The 25000-nt window shown below is 42.1% G+C and overlaps 1 protein-coding gene across 7 annotated transcripts in view; it reads right to left on the reverse strand.

The window, feature by feature from the left end:
• Nmdar2 (glutamate ionotropic receptor NMDA type subunit 2) overlaps positions 1–25000 on the reverse strand; it is a 671980-nt gene that overhangs the window by 104332 nt on the left and 542648 nt on the right. For 5 of the 7 annotated variants that reach the window (XR_012967266.1, XR_012967267.1, XR_012967268.1 and 2 more), the window contains one exon: positions 1648–1740. The exons of 1 other annotated variant lie outside the window; for it this stretch is intronic. Coding sequence is in view for 3 of the 6 variants with exons in the window: in XM_076200978.1 (XP_076057093.1) it covers positions 1648–1740 (93 nt within the window). In the remaining 3 variants the exon portion in view is untranslated. Of the gene's footprint in view, positions 1–1647; positions 1741–14424; positions 14554–25000 lie in introns of those variants that run through there. One more of the 7 variants, XM_076200980.1, reaches the window with a different exon arrangement.

Below are 25000 nucleotides of genomic sequence, written 5' to 3' on the forward strand. Positions count from 1 at the left end.
TATATGCAGTGACAAAGTAGCTTTCCAATAATGAATTACAAACGCATTTCAAGTCAACTTCCTTTGAGAGAAGAAAAAATCCCCGGGACAAAGAGAAAACAAACAAAAAAAAAACAACAGATAAGAAGCTCTGCCATAATGAATTTGCCATATGTTTTAATCGTATACACACACACACACACATTTATATATATATATATATATATATACACAAATATATATATATACGTATACACACACACACACACACACACACACACACAGACACACACACACACCACACACACATACACACACACACACATGTATGTATGTATATATATGCAGGAAAAAAAAGTATATATATATATATAATATATATATATATATATATATATATATTTTTATATATATACATATCTATATATATATATTTATATATACATATATATATATATATATATATATATATATATATGTGTGTGTGTGTGTGTGTGTGTATGTATGTATATATGTATGTGTGTGCGTATGTATAACTATATGTATGTACAAGTACAGTATATGCATTTGTATATGTATATGTATAAATGCATATAAACACATATGTATATATATAAACCTTTTTCTTTAGTAATCTCTTTACATGCGACATACCACATGAGACGAAAACGCTTTGGGTTTCTTACACCTGCTTATCTTAATGTGAAGTGGCCTTAACTTATATTCATTAAAACTATAATACAATGGTATGACATACATATCGAATGGTCCCAGTTGTTCTCTTATGATGAGGAACCAGTACCTATTGTTTTAAGATTGTGAATGATTGTTCTGTGTTCTGGTTTTGATATGGAGAAGTGCTTATGATCTACGAACGCCTGTGGTGTCCTCCAACGGATCCTGTGATGCATTTGGAGGCAGGTCTTCTTCCGTAGCACTGTACGCTAGTTAAAGATAAGGTTAGGGGGGGGGGGGCAGGGGGTATGTATGGCTGGAGTTAAGGAAGAAAGGAGAAAAAAAAAATAATGGGTCGAGCAGTCAGCGTGCTTATTTTCGGTCATTGCACATGCTGCTAAGAACAGTCGTAACCATGTCATCATTAGCCATAAGTACATATAGAATAACAATTAAAAAAAGACACAAGCATTGACCTTTTTCTACTCACTAAAGCCTTTCTAATAGGTCATCTAGTTAACTCTTCTACCTTCATCAATCATATCAACATGAGAAGAAAGTTCATGTAAAATCTATGTACAAGCACCTCTGCATATTTCCTCGAAACGCCAGAAGGAAAGTCTCCTGGGGGGGAAGAAAGTGTATGGCAAAGTTGGATCGTTTGGCGGACAGTGTCTGCCAGCTCACCAAGGGTCATCGACATGTACACACAACCTTAGTTACCCATTTCTCTAAGCCTTGACGGTTATTCAAGATAATAATCGTCCTTTCTTAACACTCTAAAAAAAAGATTGGGTCTGTGTCTGACGATGACCCTTGGGGCCAAGCTTCTTCAGGCACTGTTTTGCAAGACATGTGTGGCGTGTTTGTTCCCACCATCTCCCATCCACGAGACTTTCCTCCTAGGGTTTAGGGGCCTTCATGGGCGAGCAAGGAAGCGGCTTAAACTAAGAAATGGGTTGAATGTTTCGTGAATACTTGATGAATACTCACCTGGCATACACCCCCAGAATACCAGGTAGGGGATCCTCGTCTTCCTCAGGTTGAGTATTGGGTTTCCAACAGCTTGTGAGAATATTGCTCTTTCTACATATCATAGGAGGTGTCGGGTGTCAGGATCAACGAGGAGAAGAAGGAAGGAAGGAGGGAGGCAGGGAGGGAGGGAGGGAGGGAAGGAGGGAGGTAAGGTTACATGGACGGATGGATGGATGGATGGATGGGGGAGGGAAGCGGGAGCGGGTGGGTGGACGAACATCCGTGAAGGAAGAACGAAGATGGATAATAATTGGAAGGCGAGTGACTCCAGGTGGAAACGGGACAAGGAAAGGATGGAGAATGGAAAAAACAACAAGAGGGAGATGATGAGGTTCAGGAAAAACAGGGAGAACGACAGTGAGGGAAGAGGTGGCGTCGGGGGGGGGGGGAAGAAAAAGGGGGGCAGTAAACAGAAGGAGGAGATGAGTGAGAAGGCAAAGGATCAGCGAGAATGAATATGAGTATGGATTGAAGGAAGGGTTGGGGGATGGATGAGGGCGAGGAGAGAAGAGGAGGAAGAGGAAGAGGAGGAGGAAGAGGAAGAGGAGGAGGAGGGTGAGAGTGAGGTGAAGGAAGAGGAGGAGAAGAAGGATGCAGAGGAGAACGCCGTTAGAAGGTAGGTTGGAAGAGTACAAATTTAGACGACAGAAAGATGAAGGTAGATAGATAAAAGGATAAATAGAGAGATAAGAACATGAATAAATAGAGATAGACAGATACACAGAGAGAGATATCAGATAAGAAGTATAATTAATGTTGTAATATAGGACCAAAAAGAAGGAAAGATATATGGGCAATATATAAGTCGGAGTGTCACGGACAGAAGTAAAAGTGGGATGAATCGAAGTGTCAATTGGAGAGGAGGAAGAGGAGGAGGAGGAGAAGGAGGAGGAGGAGGAGGAGGAGGAGGAGGAGAAGGAGGAGGAGGAGGAGGAGGAGGAGGAGGAGGAGGAGGAGAAGGAGGAGGAGAAGGAGGAGTAGGAGGAGGAGAAGGAGGAGGAGGAGGAGGAGAAGGGACGTGGATTGGATGGAGTGTGACGAAAGGCAAAAGAGATTGCAGTTGAAGGGATCAGCGTAGGGGATTCATAGAGTCCAGAGTGTGAATCAGAGGTGAATGCAGAGATTACAAGACGACGAGGAAGGTGTATTGCAGTGCGTGTGAGAGGTCGGATGAGTAATGTGAGAGGAGGCGAGAAGAAAATAAAAATAAAGAGAGAAAGCGTGGGAAAGACGTCAGTGGAATGAATAAACGTGAAGAGAAAGAATGAGGAGGCATGGGTAGAATGATGTGCCGAGGAGGAAGAGGAGAAGGAGGAAGAGGAGGAGGAGGAGGTGGGTTAATATGTGGACGGGAGGATTCAGAAGGTGTAATTGACAGAGATTTGGTAAAGGGATTTTGTGAGGTGGGGTTACGAAATGTATTCGATGATAATTTAGAAAACAATAATTTATAGGGAAAAAGAAAGAGGAGGAGGAGGAGGAAGTGGAAGAAGAAAAGGGAGGACAGTAGGAAGAGGAAGGAAAAATAAGTGTTTGAAAAAAAAAAAGTGACGGGGAGGGAAAAGAGAAAAGAAGAAGAGAAAGAGCATAATGTTAACAAACACGAAACGTGAAAAGGAGAAAAAGATAAGATGAAACAAGAAGAACGAGGAAAGCGAAAAGGAGCAGAAGAAAATTGATGTTAGGGATGGGCATATGAGAGAATTGGAGGAGGTAGAAGAGGAAGAGAAAGTAGAGAACGTATGAGAAGAGAGGCAAAGTTATTAGGGAAAAGGAGGAGGAGGAGGAGGAGGAGGAGGAGAAGGAAGAGAGAGAGATGGTCATTGAAGTAATGGGTGCAAAAGAAATGTGATGATGCGGGGATGGGCAGAAGAAAAGAGAATGGGAGGAAGAAGAGGAAGGAGAGGAAGAATAAAGAACGAGAGAGTGGGGAGCGAGATAAGGGAATAATTAGGGTAATGGGTATTGGTGCCGTTCCAGAAAGTGGTGGTGGTGGTGGTGGTGGTGGTGGTGGGTTTTGTTGGTGATGAAGCCACGATTGCCGTGAGTGTTGTGTTGTTGTTGTTGTTGTTGAAGAAGAGTTGTGCGAAATTGTGTGAATCGATTTGAATGGCAGCGTTTTTTGCAACACAGTTTGGTAATGATTAGAGCCGTTCCCATTCCCGGAGGTGATTGTCGGTATCGTGGAAGAGGAAGAAGAGGAGGAAAAGGAGGAGGAGGAGGAGGAAGAAGAGAAGAGGATGGCGGCAAAGCGGAAGAGAGGAGGCAATAACAGCAGGAGTGAATTAAGGAGTTGGGTGATTTGGGCAAGAGGGTTCAGGACACCGGTTTTACGAGGTGCAACGAAGAAAGAGTAAAGTTTAATGAGAGCAAAGGAGAAAGAGAAAGAGAAAGACAAAGACAAGGGCAAAGAGAGAGAGAGAGAGAGAGAGAGAGAGAGAGAGAGAGAGAGAGAGAGAGAGAGAGAGAGAGAGAGAGAGAGAGAGAGAGAGAGAGAGTGAAAGAGGAAGAAATAGAGGGAGGAAGAGAGACGGAGAAAGAGAGGGAAAGAGAGAGAGAGAGAGAGAGAGAGAGAGAGAGAGAGAGAGAGAGAGAGAGAGAGAGAGAGAGAGAGAGGGAGAGAGGGGGAGAGAGATAGGGCGGGTAGAGGAGATGGATAGAGTGGTACAGAGATGAGGAGAGGAAGAGGAGGAGGAGGAGGAGGTGGAGGAGTAGAGACATAGAGAGAGAGAGAGAGAGAGAGAGAGAGAGAGAGAGAGAGAGAGAGAGAGACAGAGGGTGGCCAAGATCGGGAGAGGAGACAGCGTCAAGGAGGAATGAATCAAGGAGGAAAAAAGTGGACAGACCATAAACAGGAAATTCGGGAAATGACATGGGGGGGAGGGGAGGAGGGGAGGGGAGGATCGACAGCGAGAGGAGAAATAAAGCAAAATGAAGATAATGGGAGGAAGAAGGAGAACCGTAAAGGAGGAAATGAATGAAGGGAGGAGAAGAAAGCAAAACCAACGAGAAAATAAAAAAATGATCAAAGAGGAAGGAAAGAGGAATAGTAAAAAGAATAGGAAAAGGGAAAGATAAGCAGGAGGAAGAGAGGTGGAGGAGGAGGAGGAGGAGGAGGAGGAGGAGGAGAAGAGGAAGAGAATAGACGTTGAAATATGAATATGAAGGAAGAAAAGAAAGGGGAGAATAGCAGATGAAAGATGATACAGCAGTGAACGAAGAATGAAAGACGACAAGAAAAAAAGAATAACGAAAATAAAACAAAATCCATCCGACACAGGAGGAAGAAGAAGAAAAAAAAATTGTTGACAAGGAAATGAGAAAGAAGTTTCATTGCAGAGAATAAATTGGAGAAAAAGAGAAAAGGGGAAGATGACGGGGAGAGGGGAGGGGAGAGGGGGAAAGAGAGGGGAAAAGAGGGGAGGGGAGGTAGTTTGGGGGCAGTTACGGAGAGATATTCCGAAGGGAGAGAGAACCATCAAGATGAAGTCGAGAGTGATGAGTTGAATCGAGTGAAGAATGAGGAAGCGATTGAGAGCAATACATCAGTATTGAAATGTAGTTTTTTTTTTTGTGATTGAAAAAATATATATGACGGACATAAGTGAGTCGGTTTTATGGATGAATGTGTGTATGTGCGTAGGTTTGTATGTATGTGTGCATGTTTACATGAGAGATAGATATGTATGTATGTGTATATGTATGTATGCATTTATGTATGTACGAATGTATATACGTACGTATGTATATATATATGTATATATATATATATATATATATATATATATATATATATATGTATGTATGTATATATGTACGTACGTATGTATATATGCGTATATGTATGTATCCACGCATATATGTTTGTGTGTATGTATGTAAGTGTACGTGGTAATGTAACAGAACAAAGGTAATATTGTGACCGATTCAGAAGGAGGGGAGCGTTGTGTTGTTTGGTAGCGCAGACGGACGGGCATACGCATGGCCGTCGCATCGACGGGGCAGCAGTATCATGTCATACAGGAAATTATTACGTTGTAATCAGAGGAGGCGAGATAAAGGCGGACGGATACGTGAGGTGAGAGAACGAGGGGGAACGAGTACACAAGAGGAGGAGGAGGAGGAGGAGGAGGAGGAAGAGAGGAGGAGGAAGATAAACATGGGAATAAAAGATGGAACAAGAGAGTAAGATGAAGAGGACGGATGGAGAAAAAGGAAGAAAAAGTGAGAGAAGGGAATGGAAAGAGATTGAATTGAGTTTGACGAAAGAGGAGGAGGAGAGGGAGGAGGAGGGAGAGGAGGAGGGGAGGAGGAGAGGCAGGGGAAGGGAGAGGAGGAGGAGGAGGAGGAAGAGGAAAATGTGAAGAGAAAAGGTGGAAGAAATAATAATAATAAAATGGATGGCATGAAGGTTTGTGAGATACATAAGGAAGGCAAGTAGACAGCCGAGAAGACCCGAACAGACAGATAGACAGAAAGACAGAAAGACAGACAGACAGACAGACAGACAGACACACAAGAGTAAGTGAACAAGAAATATGGACACAGAATATGAACACGAGAATACAAAAGAAGAAGGAGAAGAACAGAGTATTCAGTAACACAATGAAAAAGAATATAAAAACACACGAAACACGAGTCACGATCAGAATAAAGAAAAATTAGATTATTGTCGAAAGAGAAGTAAGAAATGAACATTAGAGTATAATACGGTAAGAAAAACAGGAGAAGAAAGAAGAGCATGAGGAAGACGAGAATGAGGGTTAGAAAAAAGGAAATATGGGGAGAGGAAGAGTGGGAGGAGGAGGAGGAGGAGGAGGAGGAGAAGGAAGCGAAACAAGAAACGAAAGAAGAAGAGAATTAAAGGGCAGGAGAAGGAGGAGGAAGAGTTGTAGAAAGAGGAGAAAGAGAAGAAGGAAGTAAGGAGGAGGAAAAACAGCAGTAGGAGGATCATGAAGGGATGGAGGGAAGTTTTCAAGAGGACGAGGACGAGGACGAGGAGGAGGAGGAAGAAAATAGGAAGGGAAGAAGAAGAAGAAAAGGAAGAGGGAAAGGAGGAGAAGCGGAAGAGGAGGAGCATGAGAAGGGGGAAGGTGAGGAGCAAGAGGATGAGAACGAGGAAGATAAGGAGAAGAGGAGGAGAAGAAAGAGGAAGATGAAGAGAGAGAGTAGAAAGAGTAAGAGGAGGAAGAGCATAATGGAGGAAGTGGAACGAAATGAGGAAGAGGAGAAGGGGGAAGATGAGGTGGAAGAGAGGAAAGAGAATGAGAAAAAAGGAAAAGGTTAAGGAGAAAGAGACGATGAGGAGGAAGAAGAGGAGTGGGAAGAGAAGGAGGAGCAGGGGGAGAAGACGGAAGAGGAGCAAGAGAAGGAGGAGACGGGGGAAGAGGATGAAGATAATACGGAAGATAATGAGGAAAAGGATGAGGAGGGGAGGAAGAGGAAGATTAGGATGAGAGGAAGAGGAAAAAGAAGGAAAAGAGGAGGAGGAGGAGGAGGGGAAGATGGAGGGAGAGGAAGAAGAGGAGGAGAAAGAGGAGAAGGTGGACATGAAGGAGGAAGAGAGAGAAAAGAGAAAGAAAAGATTATGAGGATCAAGTTGATGGGAGAAAGAAGAGGACAACAGAGAGAGAGAGAGAGAGAGAGAGAGAGAGAGAGAGAGAGAGAGAGAGAGAGAGAGAACCCAGAAAGAGATGTAAGAAGGAATACGAGAACAAAGACGATATTGAAGCAAAATGAAAAGATATATGGACGAATTAAAAACGAAGGTGAAAAGGCAAGAGAATTATAAGCGACATACATTCGCCATAACCATAAAGGGAAAGTAAAAAACGAAAGCAGAGATGTGGTGATAGGGTGGTGAAGAGTAAGAGAGAAAATGAGAAGGGGACAAGAGAGATGCAAGGAAACAGAATAAAGCAGAGGACGAGAGACATTTGCCAAACGAAAGGGGGAGAGAGAGAGAGAGAGAGAGAGAGAGAGAGAGAGAGAGAGAGAGAGAGAGAGAGAGAGAGAGAGAGAGAGAGAGAGGGGAGAGAGGGAAAGGGAATGAAAGGAGGGGCGAAAAGAAATATAGATAACGAGTTTAGGCAAAAAAAAAAGAGTAAAATGAAAAACAGCGTTCGGTCGAAAGAAAGAGACGTAGGGCGGGACGACGAAACAACCATTTTTGATGACGACAGAGGAAAAAAACAACAACTCACGATGCGGCAAAGGACAAAGAAGAAGAAGAAGAAGAAGAAAAAGAAGCGAAGAGCGATTAGGAAACGAAAGAAGAGAAATGAATCACCGTATGTGAGAACAAGTGACAAAAGAGATGAGGGTGAAAGAATTGTTTGGAAAAACGACAGCACAGAGTATGTTTGTTATTATACGAGGCCAGGCAGGGCCGTGGATAAAAGAGTGAATTAATCAGGTGTGATAAAGATAACCCATTATGTCATTCAGAGCAAGAGTTTAAATTGGTGAGGGTGAGGGTGAGGGTGGGGATGGGCAGGTCGGGGGAAAGGAGGCAAACGAGGGAGAGAGACAGGAGAGAGGGAAGAAGGGAGGGGAAGGAGGAAGGGAGTTGGAATAGAAGGAGAAGGAAGAGAAAAGAGGGATGGACGGGAGGGTGAGGATAGAGTGAGGGGAGGAGGGAGAGGAGGAAAAGGAGGAGGTGCAGAAGGAGGAGGAGGAGGAGGAGGAGGAAGAGAAAGCGGAGGTGGAGCGGAACGACAAAAAAAAAAAAGGAAAAAAAGATGAATGGGAAGTAGAGGAGGAGTGATGGACAGGGGCAGTGAGAAAAGAGAGAGGAGGAGAAAGAAGAGGAGGAGGAGAAACAGGAGGAGGACGGAGAGGGCCAGGAGAGGAGGAGATGGAGAAAGAAAATGAGCATAATGCGTATGATGGGGGTGGAATGCAACAATAAGAGAAAGAGGAGGAGGAGGAGGAGGAGGAGGAGGAGGAGGGGAGAAGGAGGAGGAGGAAGAGGAGGAGAGGATTAGGATTAGTGGCAGCAAGACCAGAGGAGGACGTGTGCGGGGGGTGGGGGGCAGGATTGGGGGGTGGCGGGTTGTTTTCCATTGGAGGATGAGAAGTATTCATGGACGAAGAGAACAAGAATTGTTCGAAGAGTTTCGACGATGGAGGGCGTGGGAGGAAGGGGGAGGGGAGTGGAGGGTAGGGCGTGTGGTGGGGAGGGGAGGAGTGTGGGGGAAGGGAAGGGAAGGGAAGGGAAGGGAAGGGAGTGAGAATATACACAGAAGAAATGGCAGCACGACAGTAGGCGAAGAAGCAAAGACGAAGAAGAAGGACTCGAGGGTAGGGACAGGATGGAGAGGAAGCGAGAGAAAAGCAACGGCGGCGGGCGGCGGGCGGCGGCGGCGGCGGCGGCGGAGGCGGTCGCGGATTGAGCGAGGAAGAAGACGGAAGGTAGCGGACAGGGAGGAGGAGGAGGAGGAGGAATAGGAGGAGCGGTGGGAGGGGGGAAGGGGGAGAGAAAGAACGAAGTTGTTGAGAAAGATACAAAGAACAAAATGAAAAAAAATAAATAAATAAAGTTAAAAACAAATTGGCCTAAACCACGCCGCGATACTAGGAGCCTGAGAGCAAGGAGGCTTTGGGCCGGAGGCAGTATAATGAAAAGGGGAGAGTGACCATAAAAAAGGGAGAAGTGCTAATAAGAAGTAAAATGCCACTTGCACGACTGCTAATACTGATAACAGTGGTAGCAGTAACGGCTGAACCAGTATTGCTACTAGTGGTAAAATCAATGATAAAAACAGTGCTAACAGTAATATTCCTAGTAAAAGAAATAATAATACCAGTAGTAGTAGTAACAGTGGTAGTTGTGGCATCAGTACAGTGCGAGCAGATAAATCAATATAACTATTACAAGTAGTAGTAGCAGTAGTAGTAGTAGTAATAGTAGTAGTGGCAGTAGTAGTAGCAGTAGTAGTAGTAGTAGTAGTAGTAGTAGTAGTAGTAGTAGAAGTGGCAGCAGATGTAGCAATAGTAGAAGCGGGAAAGTCAATAAAAATAACAATAACAGAAGTAGCCTATTAGTAGACTTGGTTGTGTTCGCAACTTTAGTGATAGTAATAGTAGTAGAGGTGGTGTAAATAGTAATAGTGATAGTAGGGATAATGATAGTCGTAGTGCAGGTAGTTTTAGAAGTAGTGGTGGTTGCGATAATTGTAGTAAAGATAATAGTATTAGCAGTAGTGGTAGAAATTGTAGTAACAGCAGTAGTAGTGATAATAGTAGTGATAGTATTAGTATTAGTATTTATTAGTATTAGTATTAGTAGTAGTAGCAGTAGTGGTAGTGACAGAAGTAGTAGCAGTAGTGGTAGTAGTAGAAGTAGTAGTAGTAGTAGTAGTAGTAGTAGTAGTAGTAGTAGTAGTACTAGTAGTAGTAGAAGTAGTGGTAGCAGTAGTGTTAGTGGTAGTAGTGGTAGTAGTAGTAGTAGAAGTAGTAGTAGTAGTAGTAGTAGTAGAAGTAGTAGTAGTAGTAGTAGTAGTAGTAGTAGTAGTAGTAGTAGTAGTAGTAGTAGTAGTAGTAGTAGTAGTAGTAGTAGTAGTAGTAGCAGTAATGGTTAGTGGTGTCAGTGGTAGTAGTGGTAATAGTTGTAGTGATAATACTAACAGTAGTAGTAGCAGTTACAGTAGTAGTAGTAGTGGTATTAGTAGTAGCAGTAGTAGTAGTGGTGGTGGTTTTATCTGTATGAGGCACGGCGAGGGAGGGGATCTCTCGGCCCAAATGCTTCGTGAGATTTGCTGGGATGTGACAGCTGAACCAGCGGTACTCCCTCGCCCTCCTGCCGCCCCCACTCCTGGGAGAAGGGAGGATTTCAGGTACCTCAAGGCCAACACATGGGATGAAGCGCGAATGGACGTCAGCGAGCGGAAGAAGGTTCGAGGCACGGGGACTTTTGGTCTTTTTTTTTTTTTCCTTTTTATATCTTTGATCCCAAAGGTCCCCTAGGTCTGCAGAGACCTAACCATTGAGGAGGCCCTCTTACGAAATGAAAGTGTGAAGATCAGAATGTACGAGGAGCGTGTGTGGATCAGAGCTCATTCACTCAAGTAACATTCACGACTTCAAGAGGGACTTGCACAGATGATGGCGGAAGAAATGCCAAAGAGCAGTGTGGTAGTACGGATGAGGTATAAACTCTCGTTTTCCATCCTAAGATCAGTACCAAGTCCCCGGAAACACAGGGAAACGTGACTTGAACAGACTGTAGCAGAAAAATGAATAAATGAAGAACAAACTGTAGCAGAAAAATGAAAATTAAAAATTATATCAAATATAAATGATAAAAAATATAGAATAGTTGTCTACCAGATACAATGAAGGGAGTGAACCCAATGAACTGTGTAGAAGACAGAACTTGCCTGCTTTCACTATAGTTCCATAACTAGGAAGTCGTAGTTTTATAGTAGTAGTAGTAGTAGTAACAGAAGTAGAAGTCGTAGAAGTAGTAATAGTAGTAGCAGTAGTAGTAGATAATAGTAATAACAGCAGCAACAGCAGCAGCAGCAGTAATAATAATAGTTGTGGTAATAGTAGTAGCACTAACAGTAGCAGCGGCAGCAGCAGCATCAGTAGTAGTAGTAGTAGTAGTAGTAGAAGCAGCAGCAGCACTGTCATGGCATGGATGAGGTGAAGACTATCGTCGTCACATCTCAAAACTAACAACTAAAGAGGACCTTGACAGAAAAGACGGTATTTTAACAACCGGGTAAATTAGAGCTCAGAGGAAAACTCATTTAGAGGAATATAAATAAAGAAATAAAAAAAATAGTGGACGGACATAATCGTTTGTGGAAGTGGTCACTGAAGGGTAGACCTGCGTTTTTTTTTTAACTTAACCACACAGTCCTACAAAGATACATGAAATGTTTCTCCTCTCGAAAGAATATTAGTAATAGGAGTAGTAATAATAAGTGTTAGTGTTAGCAACAGTAGTAGTCCTATTAGGTGTAGTTGTAGTAGTAGCAGTAGTGTAACAATAGTAGATTCAGAGGTAGTGGTTGACATTCTCACCAGAAAGACAACAATACGCAACAGACAAGTAAAGATTGTGGTAATGGATAGGAACCTACGCCAGGAGGCGCTGAGTACCTGAGGCCAAAGCCGACACCTTTGCCCCAATCCGCTTTAAGGACTGCTGAGGTAGGTAACAGTCACTGCTGGGAATCGGGGAGAAGTGCGGGATTCGTACCCACAACTAAGTGAAGGTAAGACCAGCAAGGTTAGTAAAGAGGATGGGTGTACTGATAATGCACGCGGAAACCGTGTGAGACTGCACGGGTCACCATGAGTGGGGTAGGGGGACAATTCGGTCATACTGCACGACCAAGAGAAAGTCTTCCCGCGGTTGATGTGTGGAACAGTCTACCTGAGAATATTGTAAATGCTCCAGATATAATGAACTTTGACAATCGCCTAGATAAACACTGGGGAACTAATTTTTTTTTTTACAAAAGGCTAAACGAAAGAAAATACAGAGCTAGATTCGTAGGCTAAATAAGTCTCCTCTGCCTAAGTCTACATAAGTCTATGTAAATCTACGAACACACCTGGACTCTCAATACTATAAAGAATGAAGGACCATACAAACACTAATTGAAGTCAGTTGGCTTCCGCAGATGACTTGGCGTTCCCAGGCAGAGGGAACAATGGAACCCCGTGATTGCAAAGGTCCATGGGTGGGCTTCATCCAAACGTGAGGAGCTGGAAGCTCCTGATCGTAAGGTCACAACCCTGTGATGCCCCCGTGGTGACCTTTAATAAGGCCAACCGGGTCAAACATAATAAAAGGTGGCCGAATGATAGCCCAGTGGGTATCGTGTCCAACTCATGAATAAGCGGTCGTGAGTTCGATTCCCGGGATCCGCTGTGCGTTCATTTATGACAGCCCTGGCTTGACGGGAAGGCGACCCAGAAATTGGTCTTAAAAAAAAAAAAAAAAAAAAAAAAAAAAAGTAGCTTGCCGCAACTGACAGGACTTTGCTCTACCAGGGGTTTCTCACTTCCCACTGCGTGGGAGTGGGAATGTGAGATGGTCAGAGGCATCTGGATTAAGGACAGCGGGTGAATGGGGCTCAAAAGCGGGACTCTTCCGTCAGAGGGGTTGATAACTGACTTCAAGAAAGTCTTTCGTTGGAAGAAATAGCCAAAATTGAACCTCATGATATCTACAGCATTTTTTCACAGTGACATAGGATAGGACGTATTACAACTCTGCTTTCCCTAGGGCAGGTCAATTCTACTTTACCAGAAAAATATCAAGCAAGCAAAAATAAACAAATAAAAACAAATAAATATATATATAGATAAATAAAGGGATTGATAAAATGAAACATAAAATAAGAGAACATGAAATAAAATACACAAATACAAATTTCATCTGAGGCTTTAGGCGAATCCAGGTAGACTGGGAGGATCACTCTAGTTCAAGGGTTCTCAACCTCTTTCTAAGCTTATGTATCCCGTTCTTATGTATTGCTGTTCTATAGCCTCGTAGAAATCCTATCACTAGTGAACAGAACCCTAGTGTATCCACGATTTGTGGTTCTATTTGTGAACCACTGTGGCCCACAATGAGTCACTGAACCACAGGTTGAGAACCACTGGTCTAGTTGATCTAATCGCAAAATTTCGAAAAGGATCAGAACGCACGAAGCCCATGGAGAGATGACCCCGGAAGTGTTCAGGGGTCAAGTGTTTTATCTCTGAACTGGTGGAGACATTGCCCAGTCAAAAAAACTATGATGGGCAACAACAACGTGGCGTAGCTGAAACGCTGCTTGTCGTCCAAACAGAGGTCTGCGCTGATTGGCCGTTGGTACCTTGAACAACGACTCCGAGATCGGCCTCATTGAGCAGAGCCAGGTTTGAGGCAGGAGTTACCCATGCTCGTTTAGGTATGTGGTTTGGCTAGCCTAGGCAGGGTCACCCTTGATATCTCACGTCTTAGAGAAAGCGAGTAGAAAATAGAGAGGTTGTGGTTGGCAATCACAATTGTTAGAAGGAATGAGGACGATGAAATAAGTTTCACTATAGAGCTCCTCTCTTTCGTTACACAGTTTACTATAAACGAAGGCTTAGATTATGGAATATACTAAATACAAGATGTAGTAATAGTACTAGTACTAGTATCAGCAGTAAGAGCTGCACCAATAATCGTAGCATCGCTAGTAGTAGTGCTAGTAGCAATAGTAAAAAATAGTATTAGTAGTAGCAACAGCATTAGTAGCAGCATCAGAAGTACTATAATAGTAATGCCAGCATAAGCACTATTAAAAGTATACGTACTAATGATCGTATTTGTAGAAGCAGTAAATACAGTAGCAGTGGTGACAGTAGCATTGATGCTAGTCACTGTAGCACTAGTGAAAAAAATTAGTTATAGTGACAGCAGCAGCAATAGCAGCTTCAGTATCTCTAACAATAGTGTCGATAGCAGTCATAGTGATAGTATTAGTAACAGTAGTAGTATTAATGCTGGGAATAATAGTAAAGATATTGAAGTGCTAGTAATAGTAATTGAAGTGGTGGTGGTAGTAGTAGTAATAGATGTGATAATAGTAGTAACAGTGGTAGTAGTAGTAGTAGTAGTAGTAGTAGTAGTAGTAGTAGTAGTAGTAGTTGTAGATGTGTGTGTAGGCAATATCATAATTCGAAATGTTACTAGCAGGATTAATAAGAGATGTAAGTAAACTAATCGTAATAATACGAGAGGACACTAGTTAAGATAGTAATAGTGGTAGTACTAGTAGTACTCATGAATGCAGTATCAATACTGGTGGTGGTTACAGTTAGAAGCAAAAGTAGTAATAGTAGGCTCCTTACCTACGGAATGGGAAATCAAACCTATGAAAAGAGGAAACACGGTTTGGATCAGTGCTAATTCCTGTGACCATGGCTAGTCCCCTTCTACTGAGAGTTGCTACAACTCCGATGATTGGCCACAAAATGGCGGCATGTCCAGAGTTTTCGCAACTCTCTGTATACAGGTGCTCTGCATAAAGGGGCTGTTGGTGCATCCTCATGCACAACGACCCGGTATACTCACTGACCAAACACAATAGGTTCGAAAAATCAACAGCAAGAACAAACAGTAAGCGGGGGCGAAAATGATTTGGCCACAAAATGGCTACCTGGGTCATTTATCGTACAGTACCACCATGTCGCAACTCTTTGTATAAAGGGACTAACCATGACAACATAAGAAGTAAACTTCTGATCAAAAGTACTTTTAACTCGGTTTAACAAGATGCAGTCGAAAAGAAAACCAAGAAGCAGTGTAGTATTAGCATGGATGAGATATAAACTCAATCTCACAGATTTCTCCAAAGAAATACAAGATCACCTTGCATCAAACTGACATACTAGAGAGTTGTTCTTACGGTCTGTAGTTCACCAAAGCTTTCATAGAGGGCCTTGGCTACTAGCGGACGACCGAATAAATTGAAAAAAAAAGAAAAAAAAATCACCCCCCAAAAAATAAGAGATGTGGCAACGTGGAAACAAAATTAAAAGAAAGTTGGCGACCACAGTCACTGGTTGGACTGGGTCTAATGACCTGTGTGAGAAACACAAGTTTCCTTTTCACCACACATTTTCACAGAGATGAAAAGCTAAAGCAGCAGCAGCAGCAGCAGCAGTAGTAGTAGCAGCAGCATTAGTAGTAGTATTAGCAGTGTAGAAGTAGTAGTGGTGGTAGTAGTAGTATTAGTATTAATAGTAGTAGCAGTGATGGAGCTGGTAGCATTAATACTGGTAATAGTAATTCAGATAGTAACAATAACTGTTATTGTTGTGTAATAGTATTAAAGTATTTGTTTTAAATGATATTTGTGGCAGCTGAAGTAATTTTGTTGTTATTGTAAAACCATCAATTGTAGTAGTAGAAGTAGTAGCATTAGTAACAGTAGTTGGAAGTAGTAATAGTAACAGGTATTGAACATTAATATTAATAATAGTAGAAGTAAAAGTAATAGCAGTGACAGTGAGAGCAGCAGCAGTAGCATTAGTATGAGTAAGAGTAGTAGTATTAGTAGTATCAGTAGCAGAAGCAGTAGCAGTAGTAGTAGTAGTAGTAGTAGTAGTATAGTAATAATAGTAGCAGCAGCAGAAGCAGCAGCAGCAGCAGTAGTAGTAGTAGTAGTAATAGTAGTAGTAGTAATAGTAGTGGTAGCAGTAGTATTAGTATTAGTATTTGTAGTAGTAATGGTAGTAGTATTAGCATAGTTGTAATGCAGTAGTAGTAGTAATGGTATTAACGATAGTAGTAGTTGTAGTAGTAGTAGTAGTAACAGCAGTAGCAATAGCAGCTATTGAAGTATAGTAATAGTATTTGTAATAGTAGAGCAGAAACAGCATGTCAGTAGTAGTAGTAGTAATAGGAGTAGTAGCATTAGTTAGTAGTAGTAGTAGCAGTAGATACTGATGTACTTGTAATAACAGCAGTAATATTATTAAGTAACGTTAAAAACAATAATAGTAGTAGTAGTAGCAACAAAATTGTAATAGTATTGTCAGCAACAGTAGTAGTATGTAATTGGCAGTTGCAGACAAGTCTATCGAAATAAACACCTGTATGTGATGACGAAGCCTTTATTAATACGACGTTTCGTTTGCTGTAGCTTTATCAAATACTGTAACAACAACCGAAACGTCGTACCAATAGATGCTCCGTCCTCACACGGTGTTTTTGATCAACAATAGCAATAGTAGTCGTAGTAATAGTAGTAGTTGTTGTATTAGTAGTGGTAGCGAGATAGATTTATTTTTTCGACAGAGTTCTTGACTCTATGGGTTCAGCAACCACAAAGACTTGACACAAGAAGCGGCTTACCCGTGAATGAACCACAAGAGGACAAAGAGTCTAGAGAGAACGGATCTTCCCCCCCCACCAAGTCCTCCTGGGCATGGACCCTGAGGGATTCGGTCTTCTGACCTTCAAGACAAGGGGAGGGATGGAACCCCAGTGGGAAATTCTTTTACACTCGATTCTCGAAGAGATGTGGGGTGACGTGGATGAGGTGTAGATTCTCATTGTTGCGTTTGAGATTAATTCTCCTATGCCTCAGAAGAACTGCGTCACCTTGCCCTACATGAACAATTTCAGAAAACTTCGGCCTTGAATACATATTATTTATCAAACGATCGAAATAGAAACAAGGTTAACATCAGAAAAATAAATGCTGGCCAGAGAAGGTAGGTGGAGAGCCCACACCAGGAGGCGCTGAGTAGCTGCGGCCAAAGCCATCACCTTTGTCCTTTGAGCACTGTTGAGCCAGCTAAGAGACAGTTACCCCTTAGAATCGGAGAGAAGTGCAGGATTTCAACCTATAACTAAACGAGACGGGCACGCTTCCGATTACGCCATCAACGGACCCCTTAATCACCAACTAAAATAGGGCTGATGAAATAAGCTGGTAAAATAGAGAACCTAGATTTTCCACAATGCAATTTCAGATTCATGGAGGTCATGGGAGAATAATAGTAGTAGTAGTAACAGTAGCAGTGGAAACAGTAACAGTAGTAGTAGTAGTAGTAGTAGTAGTAGTAGTAGTAGCAGTAGAAGTAGTAGTAGTAGTAGTAGTGTTAGTAGTAGTAGTAGTAGTAGTAGTAGTAGTAGTAGTAGTAGTAGTAGTAAAAGTGGTTGGTGTATCGCACGACCTCCTTTGTTGTGGAATTGCATAATAAGAGTATAAACTGTAGTAACAACGGCTGTATATGTACTGGACATTTCTCACAGGAAAATATTCATATAGACTAGGACGAAATTACCCAATGAGAACCGGGGACAACGACAACCTATGTACATAAACAATCGGGACTACAAAAGGAAGTAATGATGTGATTCCTAGTGACAAGAACAAGGTTCATGTTGACAACAACGCAGGACGACTAAGAGAGATCAGAAAGTGTTGGGGCTCACTGGATGTAAAATCCTTGAAGGGCAACCTGTCACACAAACATCAGCGAGCCGATCTTCATCACAATCTGAACGAAGTACCGAATTCCTTCACTGAATTTGTCTAACCTCTGATGTTTCAATAAAGCTGTATCTAATACATTTACTGTGGACGTCAACGAAGATTTTTTTTATATGTTCTCATTGTAATTTTAAGCAATACCTAAAGGCTCCGGTATCATCATAACTTCCTTTAAATTCTTATCGATGATAAGACAAGTAGTACAAAAGTTGCATTATCATGGAGACTGGGATAAATATTCTTTATTCTGTATTACACTTGATACGTTTCACATCTAGCAGTTTGATACAGTAAAGTTAATTGGTAAAATTATCCATGCCCGACCTTCATTCCTAATTAATGGAAAACCTACATAACTTCTGTCTGGTTCACATAAGTTGCAACGATGCGGACGTAACCCACGTATGCACACTAGCACAATTGTAACATCATAAGTGACTGTAAACATTGTGCTGAGTAAATTTTCTTATCAACACATTTATTTAAGGTACTTATAAGGAAAGTTATGTTGAAACTAAGTATCCTGATCTCTGCATACTTATCCCACGAGAAGTCCAGGCAGTGTCTTGGCTAGCTACTTCCCTTGTAAGAGGGGTAGAGGCCCTTGTTATATAGATAGATCATAGGGAAAATTATTTGTTCAAATAAGAATCTATATTGAGTCTAGATTGTCATAAATATAGTTTGGAGGTGGGAGTTGGGCTTTCCTCTTCCTCGGATGATTAACTGCTGACTCATGATCACCTCGTGGTGTCACCTGGGATCGCCTTCCATAGTATCAACTGAGTGGCAGATAATATCACTGTCTAAACAATGGGTGGGCAACCTTTGGCACGCGTGCCAAAATGGCACTTGACACACCAGTTGATTTCGAAACCTTGTTACATTATCTAAAAATGACATCATCACATCAAATAAACAAAATGTGACAAGAGATCAAACTAAAACCAGATCGCCCAGGATTTAACATTTACTGGCAACTCCACTGCATTAAAACAGGGCATATAAATCGACATTAACTTGCGCACTATGTGGCGCTGTTGACGGGCAGGGTTCTACAAATCCAAGAAACTGGCAGAGTCGCTTCCAGAGGCTGCCCACCCCTGGTCTAAACTTTCCTCCAACTACCTAACAATATCTTCTTTTTTCCTCCTCGCGATGGTGGAAGCAAGGTATGATCTCCAGAAGCCTCTAGTAGTCTAGTCACAATCCACACGGGGGCGGTGCAAATCTAGTGGTCAACCGGTACTGGAATCTGGGCTGTAGTACAACTCGGCAGCTGCCTATACGTCTGAGCAACCCTTTTTAGAGTCTACTCTGCCTACTCTAAATGGAGAAGGGGGCTAGAGAACGTGCTCTAAGTACGGTCGTCTTTCCTTCACTTGGCTGGGGAGCTGCCCCTCACCAAGGTCATGTAAGCCACAACAATAAAACAACATAAGCTACAAATGGCGAGAGGAAGCAGGCGCCCCCTCCCAATAATGTCCTCCTCCTGCCACCCAGACCCTCAATTGTAACTATCTCAAGCAAGAAGGCGACGAGGTACCATGCTAACATTGGACTATCTTGACTAGTGAGCTGGGCATGTTCCTCGGTGCGTTCCTAGGTGCACTTCTTGGCGTCCTGATTGGTAGACTTACCCAGCTCCCCCGGTCTTCACCTCTACTCATAACTAGATGAAGTAGACCCTAACCTGGACTACCCACGATTTTTATTCCTTAACACTACCAGTAAATCGTCTCTTGCTCCACTGTCCTGTCAGAATAGATAAACTTCAAATCTTCACGTAGGCACCTGCCAAATCTGGTCCCAATCAAATGAATCCCTAATAGTGAAGCTTAGATCCAGAACCCCAGTCGGCAAAGTCTAATTCTCCACAGCCCTTGCCAGCGCCCTAATCCAAAATGAATCACATGCAATTTTAAACATCAGTGTGGGAGTGACTGACGCCCCGCAAAAAAAAAAAAAAAAAAAAAAAAAAAAAAAAAAAAAAAAAAAAAAAAAAAAAAAAAAAAAAAAAAAAAAAAAAAAAAAAAAAAAATCCTGAATGAATTATGAGAAAAAAGTAATACGAGTGTAATTTACAAAAAGGAGAATAAATGATGTAAAAATTTCATCCTTTACCCGACCCCAATTCATATCCCATCTATACGCACAATACCAGAAATACAAGCTAATAAAACACTGTCACTTTTAATTGCCAGCGTTTGGACATAACAAACAGAGGCGTCGCCGTCCAACAGGCATGTGCGTAATGCTAGAACCACGCAGTGTGATCTCCATTCTACACATTATATCATTTTGGAAACAAGTCCTCTGATCTCAGACTCTAAGCACATCAATTTTGGAGAGGCCCGAACCCAAGTCAGACCCATGACCAGAAATGGCACATGTAGAGGATCTGCGGTCCACCACGACCCCATCACAACGCTTCCCTGTAGCCCTACCAAGCGAGGCTTCGGTCACGACACGATGATCCACCAAACAGCCTCCCACTCCTTCCAGTCCCCCTTACACCACCGCACAACCTACCACTCCCTCCAGTCCTCCCTTACACCACCACACAACCAATTCCAACTCTCACTGGCTTACCACGGCCTTTCACTTCGAAACCTTCTTACCCCCATCCACCTCACTACTCACAATCTTCCTCATGCCGTTGAATGAAGAAAACCAATTCTTCATCTGAAACAGTACAACAAATAGCACAACAGCGCTTCAAAAGCGCCACCAAAGCAGCCCCATCTGAAACATTCCAGACTAGCACCTAAAAAAAAGGCGAATCCACATGCCAGCTGAGTGACGTGTCAAGCATATCGATCTTCTTGATAAACCTACATATTATCAATCACTTCTCTTGCCCCATGTCCAAACTATGGAAGAGGATCCGGGAAAATATCCAGCAGGTAATTTTCGTACTCGCTCCCCGTCCTCTAAGTCTAAAACCAATTCATCTCCTTAACTCCTCAAGTGGGAAAGACAGTGGTGAAAACATTATCATGTGCCTCTAACCATACAAAACTATAACCTTGATTTCCTATCTCGAAAGACTATCCTCGAATTCCAATCACCGCCCGACATTCCGCACAAGACTGTAATCGGTTGTTTACAGAGACAGAATTCCTTTGTTCCCTCTCCAACTGCAGAGCAAGATCCCAGGTGCAGGCTACACACAATGTACTAATATGGTACAGCGGGTACACCCATCCACAATATTCTTTGTAATTAATCTATTCAACAGAATATGGACACCTACACCGCCTGGAGGGAAGCCATCATCCTCCCTTTCTCCAAACCAGAGAAACACAAAACTTCTCCAAACAACTAACGTTCAATCTATTTCACAAATTGCCTTTGTAAACTCTTAGAAAAGATGGTCTCATTCCGATTCTCCTATCAAATGGAACACAGTGCCCCTCAACCATTCCTTCGATGTATATTCCATACGGGTCGCAGCATGACAGACATTTTAGTGCAGATAGAAGCAACAATTCACGTCACATTTGCCAACAACCAACACGAATTCGCAGTATTTTTTCCACTAAGTAAAGGCATACGGCACAGGTTGGAGATTGTGGACCCGGCATGAACTCTTTCTTTTAGGCTTCAGGAGTTCTGTCCATCTTTATGGTCCAATTTCTAGCCTTGTGCCGGTGAGGATCATAGCGCGCGCGCACACACACACACCCACCCACACACACACACATATATTCAACTAGGAATTCTGCAAGGAAACATCCCCAGCGTCCTTATCTTTATCCTAACCATGGAGGATTAAACAAAACATATTCCCCACGGAATCTTCGTTAGTTTATTCGTCAACGATCTATTCTGTGTCGGACCTCACCCTGCACTCCATCAACAGCTTTCCCCAACGAGCCGTATCTTACATGATGACCCAAAGATCACAGGCTTCATTTTTCCACTTTAAAAGCAGTCATCATCCTCGGCAGATGGAGCTGCTATAGACACCTCTTCAATACATCTTGGGAAGATTCTTCCTCCAGTTGTTAAACAAATTCAATTCCTAGGTCAGATCCCCGAATTTTGTCTTTGTTGGATATTTCATCTAAAACATTGGATTTTTTCCTGCCTCACATAAATCGAAGAGCCAATAGAATTCCTTTCCGTGTCCATTCCTTCTGCTCATTGATCCACGAGATCTTCTTAAAACTTGTCCGAATTTCCTCCTGCCTCAAATCTATGTACTTTTGCTGGGAGTCATACCATACTGACATTCCCAGCAACGGGCGAGCAGACAAGGCAGCTCGGAGAGCACCACCTGCCACTTTTGATACTTCTACCACACTACCTACAACCCGACTTCAGCCCCACCCTCCGGTTCACACAACAAAATATGTTGTTAAAATGCTGGTAGAAGCACTGGCTAAATCATTTAAACAACTGTGTTACCTCATGTAAATTTATGACATTCTTTCTACTAGCGTAACCCACGTTTTGAGATAGCATCAACGTTTAGGAAAAGGAAATTCTCGTCTTACCAAAGCTTTCTTATGAATAATGATGCCTCTCCCTTATTTGCATTTATGCCAATCCTCTGACTGTATAAAACATTTTAACTGATTATCCTACATTGAACCACACTCACCAACCTTCTCCTTTCTCAACTTCCTCCTCAATGATCTCATTAACCCCGTTTTAGGAAAATTAACATGATAACCCCCCCCATTTCCTTTCCATACACTCCTAGATATGAATCTTCTTTCTAGCCCATAACCCCTTCATACCATGCACATGTATATTACAAACTCCCCTCCCGACTCCATAAACCTGAATTAGTTCTCAATAAAAGCGTTATCACGCTGGACTATTCTTCCTCCGATTGTTGGAGCACATTTACAGCCCACAACTTTTGGAAAGGAATCTGATATGTTGGAAGGAGATAATTTTCCTCCAGTATATCAAATGACATTCTATGTACTTTTGTTGAGAAAACAAAATAGATTGCCAAATTGATTTTACGTTGGAAAAAGTTCTGGAGGTGGGCGGCCACCGATTAATCGGAGGTTGGAGCACTGTCCCTAAGGAGGTAGCCGGTACCGCCGATTAATCGGAGGTTGGAGCACTGTCCCTAAGGAGGTGGCCGGTACCGCCGATTAATCGGAGGTTGGAGCACTGTCCCTAAGGAGGTGGCCGGTACCGCCGATTAATCGGAGGTTGGAGCACTGTCCCTAAGGAGGTGACAGTTTCCGCCGATTAATCGGAGGTTGGAGCACTGTCCCTAAGGACAGAAATGCTGGTGATTTGTCAGTGACGAAAAAATAATACAATAAACTATTCTCACATACCATCCAGAACTCTAGTGAAATAGTAAATAGTAATGATAATCTCTCGAAGAAAGTACTTGTGCAATAAACAGTTTGCATATGAATATACTGAGTATGAGAACCGGAGCCATTAGGATACAGAATTAATTATCAGTTCAGAGAGCTCAAAAGTAACACATGAACAGAATCTTTGTTGAAATTCATCCAAATGTATTAGATGGACCTCCACCGAGAGGACAACAGATGTGAAACAAGATTCAGTGCAGCAACTTAGTGTCTGGAAAGCCCAAAACAAAGTACACAATGGGGAACTTCACCGAAGTGGCCCAAGGAATTCTTACACTCTTTGAGATTTCAATTACTCCATTCAAATTCCCATTTATAGCTAAATGTTCATGAACTGAAACTACGGTGAGCGTATTGGTACTGTGTAAAGAAAGATGGAAAAGGAAAAAAGAAGAGGAAAAGAAGTGTAGGGAAAAGAAAAGGAAAAGAAATGGAAAAGAAGAAGGAGCAAGAACGAGGAAAAACGGCAGAACAAAGCAATAAATGAGGAGGAAAGAGAGAAAGATAAAAAGTGAAGACATTGCATATTATGAAAAAATAACAATATTGAAAAGATATTTAATAGAAATTAAGATAACTATAACAATCATTTTAGTCTTAATCACAAGAACTTGAAAAAAAGAAAACAAGATGTAAATATAGAATTTTCTAAAACGAAGGAAGGCAAGGTAAAGAAATAGAAAGATAATAAAAAAAATGATAATATATATATGACGGCAATAGTGATGATAACAAAAACAATAGTAATGGTAATAATAACAAAAACAATAACAGTAATAATGATGATGATAATAATAATAATAATAATAATAATAATGATATTGATAATAATTGATAAATATGATAAAAGGAAGAAGAAAAACACGAGTGATTACAATGATAATGATTGATGATGGTGATAATGATAATAATAAGAATGATAATAATAATAATAGTACTACTACTACTACTACTACTACTACTACTACTACTACTAATAATGATGATAATGATAATAATGATAATAATATTACAATAATAATAATAATAATAATAATAATAATAATCATGATGATGATGATGATGATGATAATAATATTACAATAATACTAATAATACATACATATACCAACGGCTTTTCCCCCTTACAAAGGAGGTAGCCAAAGTCAAAGGCATAAACCCACTCCCACCCCACCCCACCCCACCCCCACTCATTCCATCCCCACATAACACCCCTACCTCCCTCCCTTCTCGGCTCCTCCTAGACGATGGGTTATCCCTGCATCTCGCCCAATGCCCTTGGTCAGAAGCACTGAGGCAAGACACAGCACATCCACAGCAAAGCCGTTTTACTCATTCGGCTACCCCTCCTCTCCGTCCCACCAGGGAGAAGAAGAGAAGACGGGGAGAAATCCCTTCGGGCTCAGTCAAAATATAATTCACACATACTCCCTCAGGCCCCATCCCCCACCCACTCCTTTCCATACATCACATCATCATCCATACACAACCATTCTCCACTCGCCCCTATCTTCTGTCTTCTCCCTTCCTTCCTCAACACACATTCCCCTCTTTCCTAACGCCCCTTTTACTCCATCCATCCATCTCATCCTTGGTCGCCCACTTATGTTCATTCCCTCCACCTCTGCCTTCCACACCTCTTTTAATAATCTTTCTTCACTCATTCTTTCCATGTGTCCAAACCATCCCAATACTCTTCCATCAACCTTATCTCCTAACTCCCTTTCCATCGCTCTCGTCCTCACCTCTCATTTTTCACCATATCCAGCCTAGTAACCCCTGCCATACTTCTCAGGGATTTCCTCTCAAACACGTTGAAACTATTCCTCTGTTATGTTTCATGTTTCTGCCCCATACAGTGCTGTTGGCACAATTATTCCTTCATATAATCTCTTCTTAGCACCCATTCCGAAATGTCTATTTCACACTACACTTGCTTCTCTCAATCTACCTTCTACC

Source organism: Oratosquilla oratoria, chromosome 17, assembly GCF_046742065.1.
Source record: "Oratosquilla oratoria isolate Oo_2021 chromosome 17, ASM4674206v1, whole genome shotgun sequence".
Taxonomy (NCBI): Eukaryota; Metazoa; Arthropoda; class Malacostraca; order Stomatopoda; family Squillidae; genus Oratosquilla; species Oratosquilla oratoria.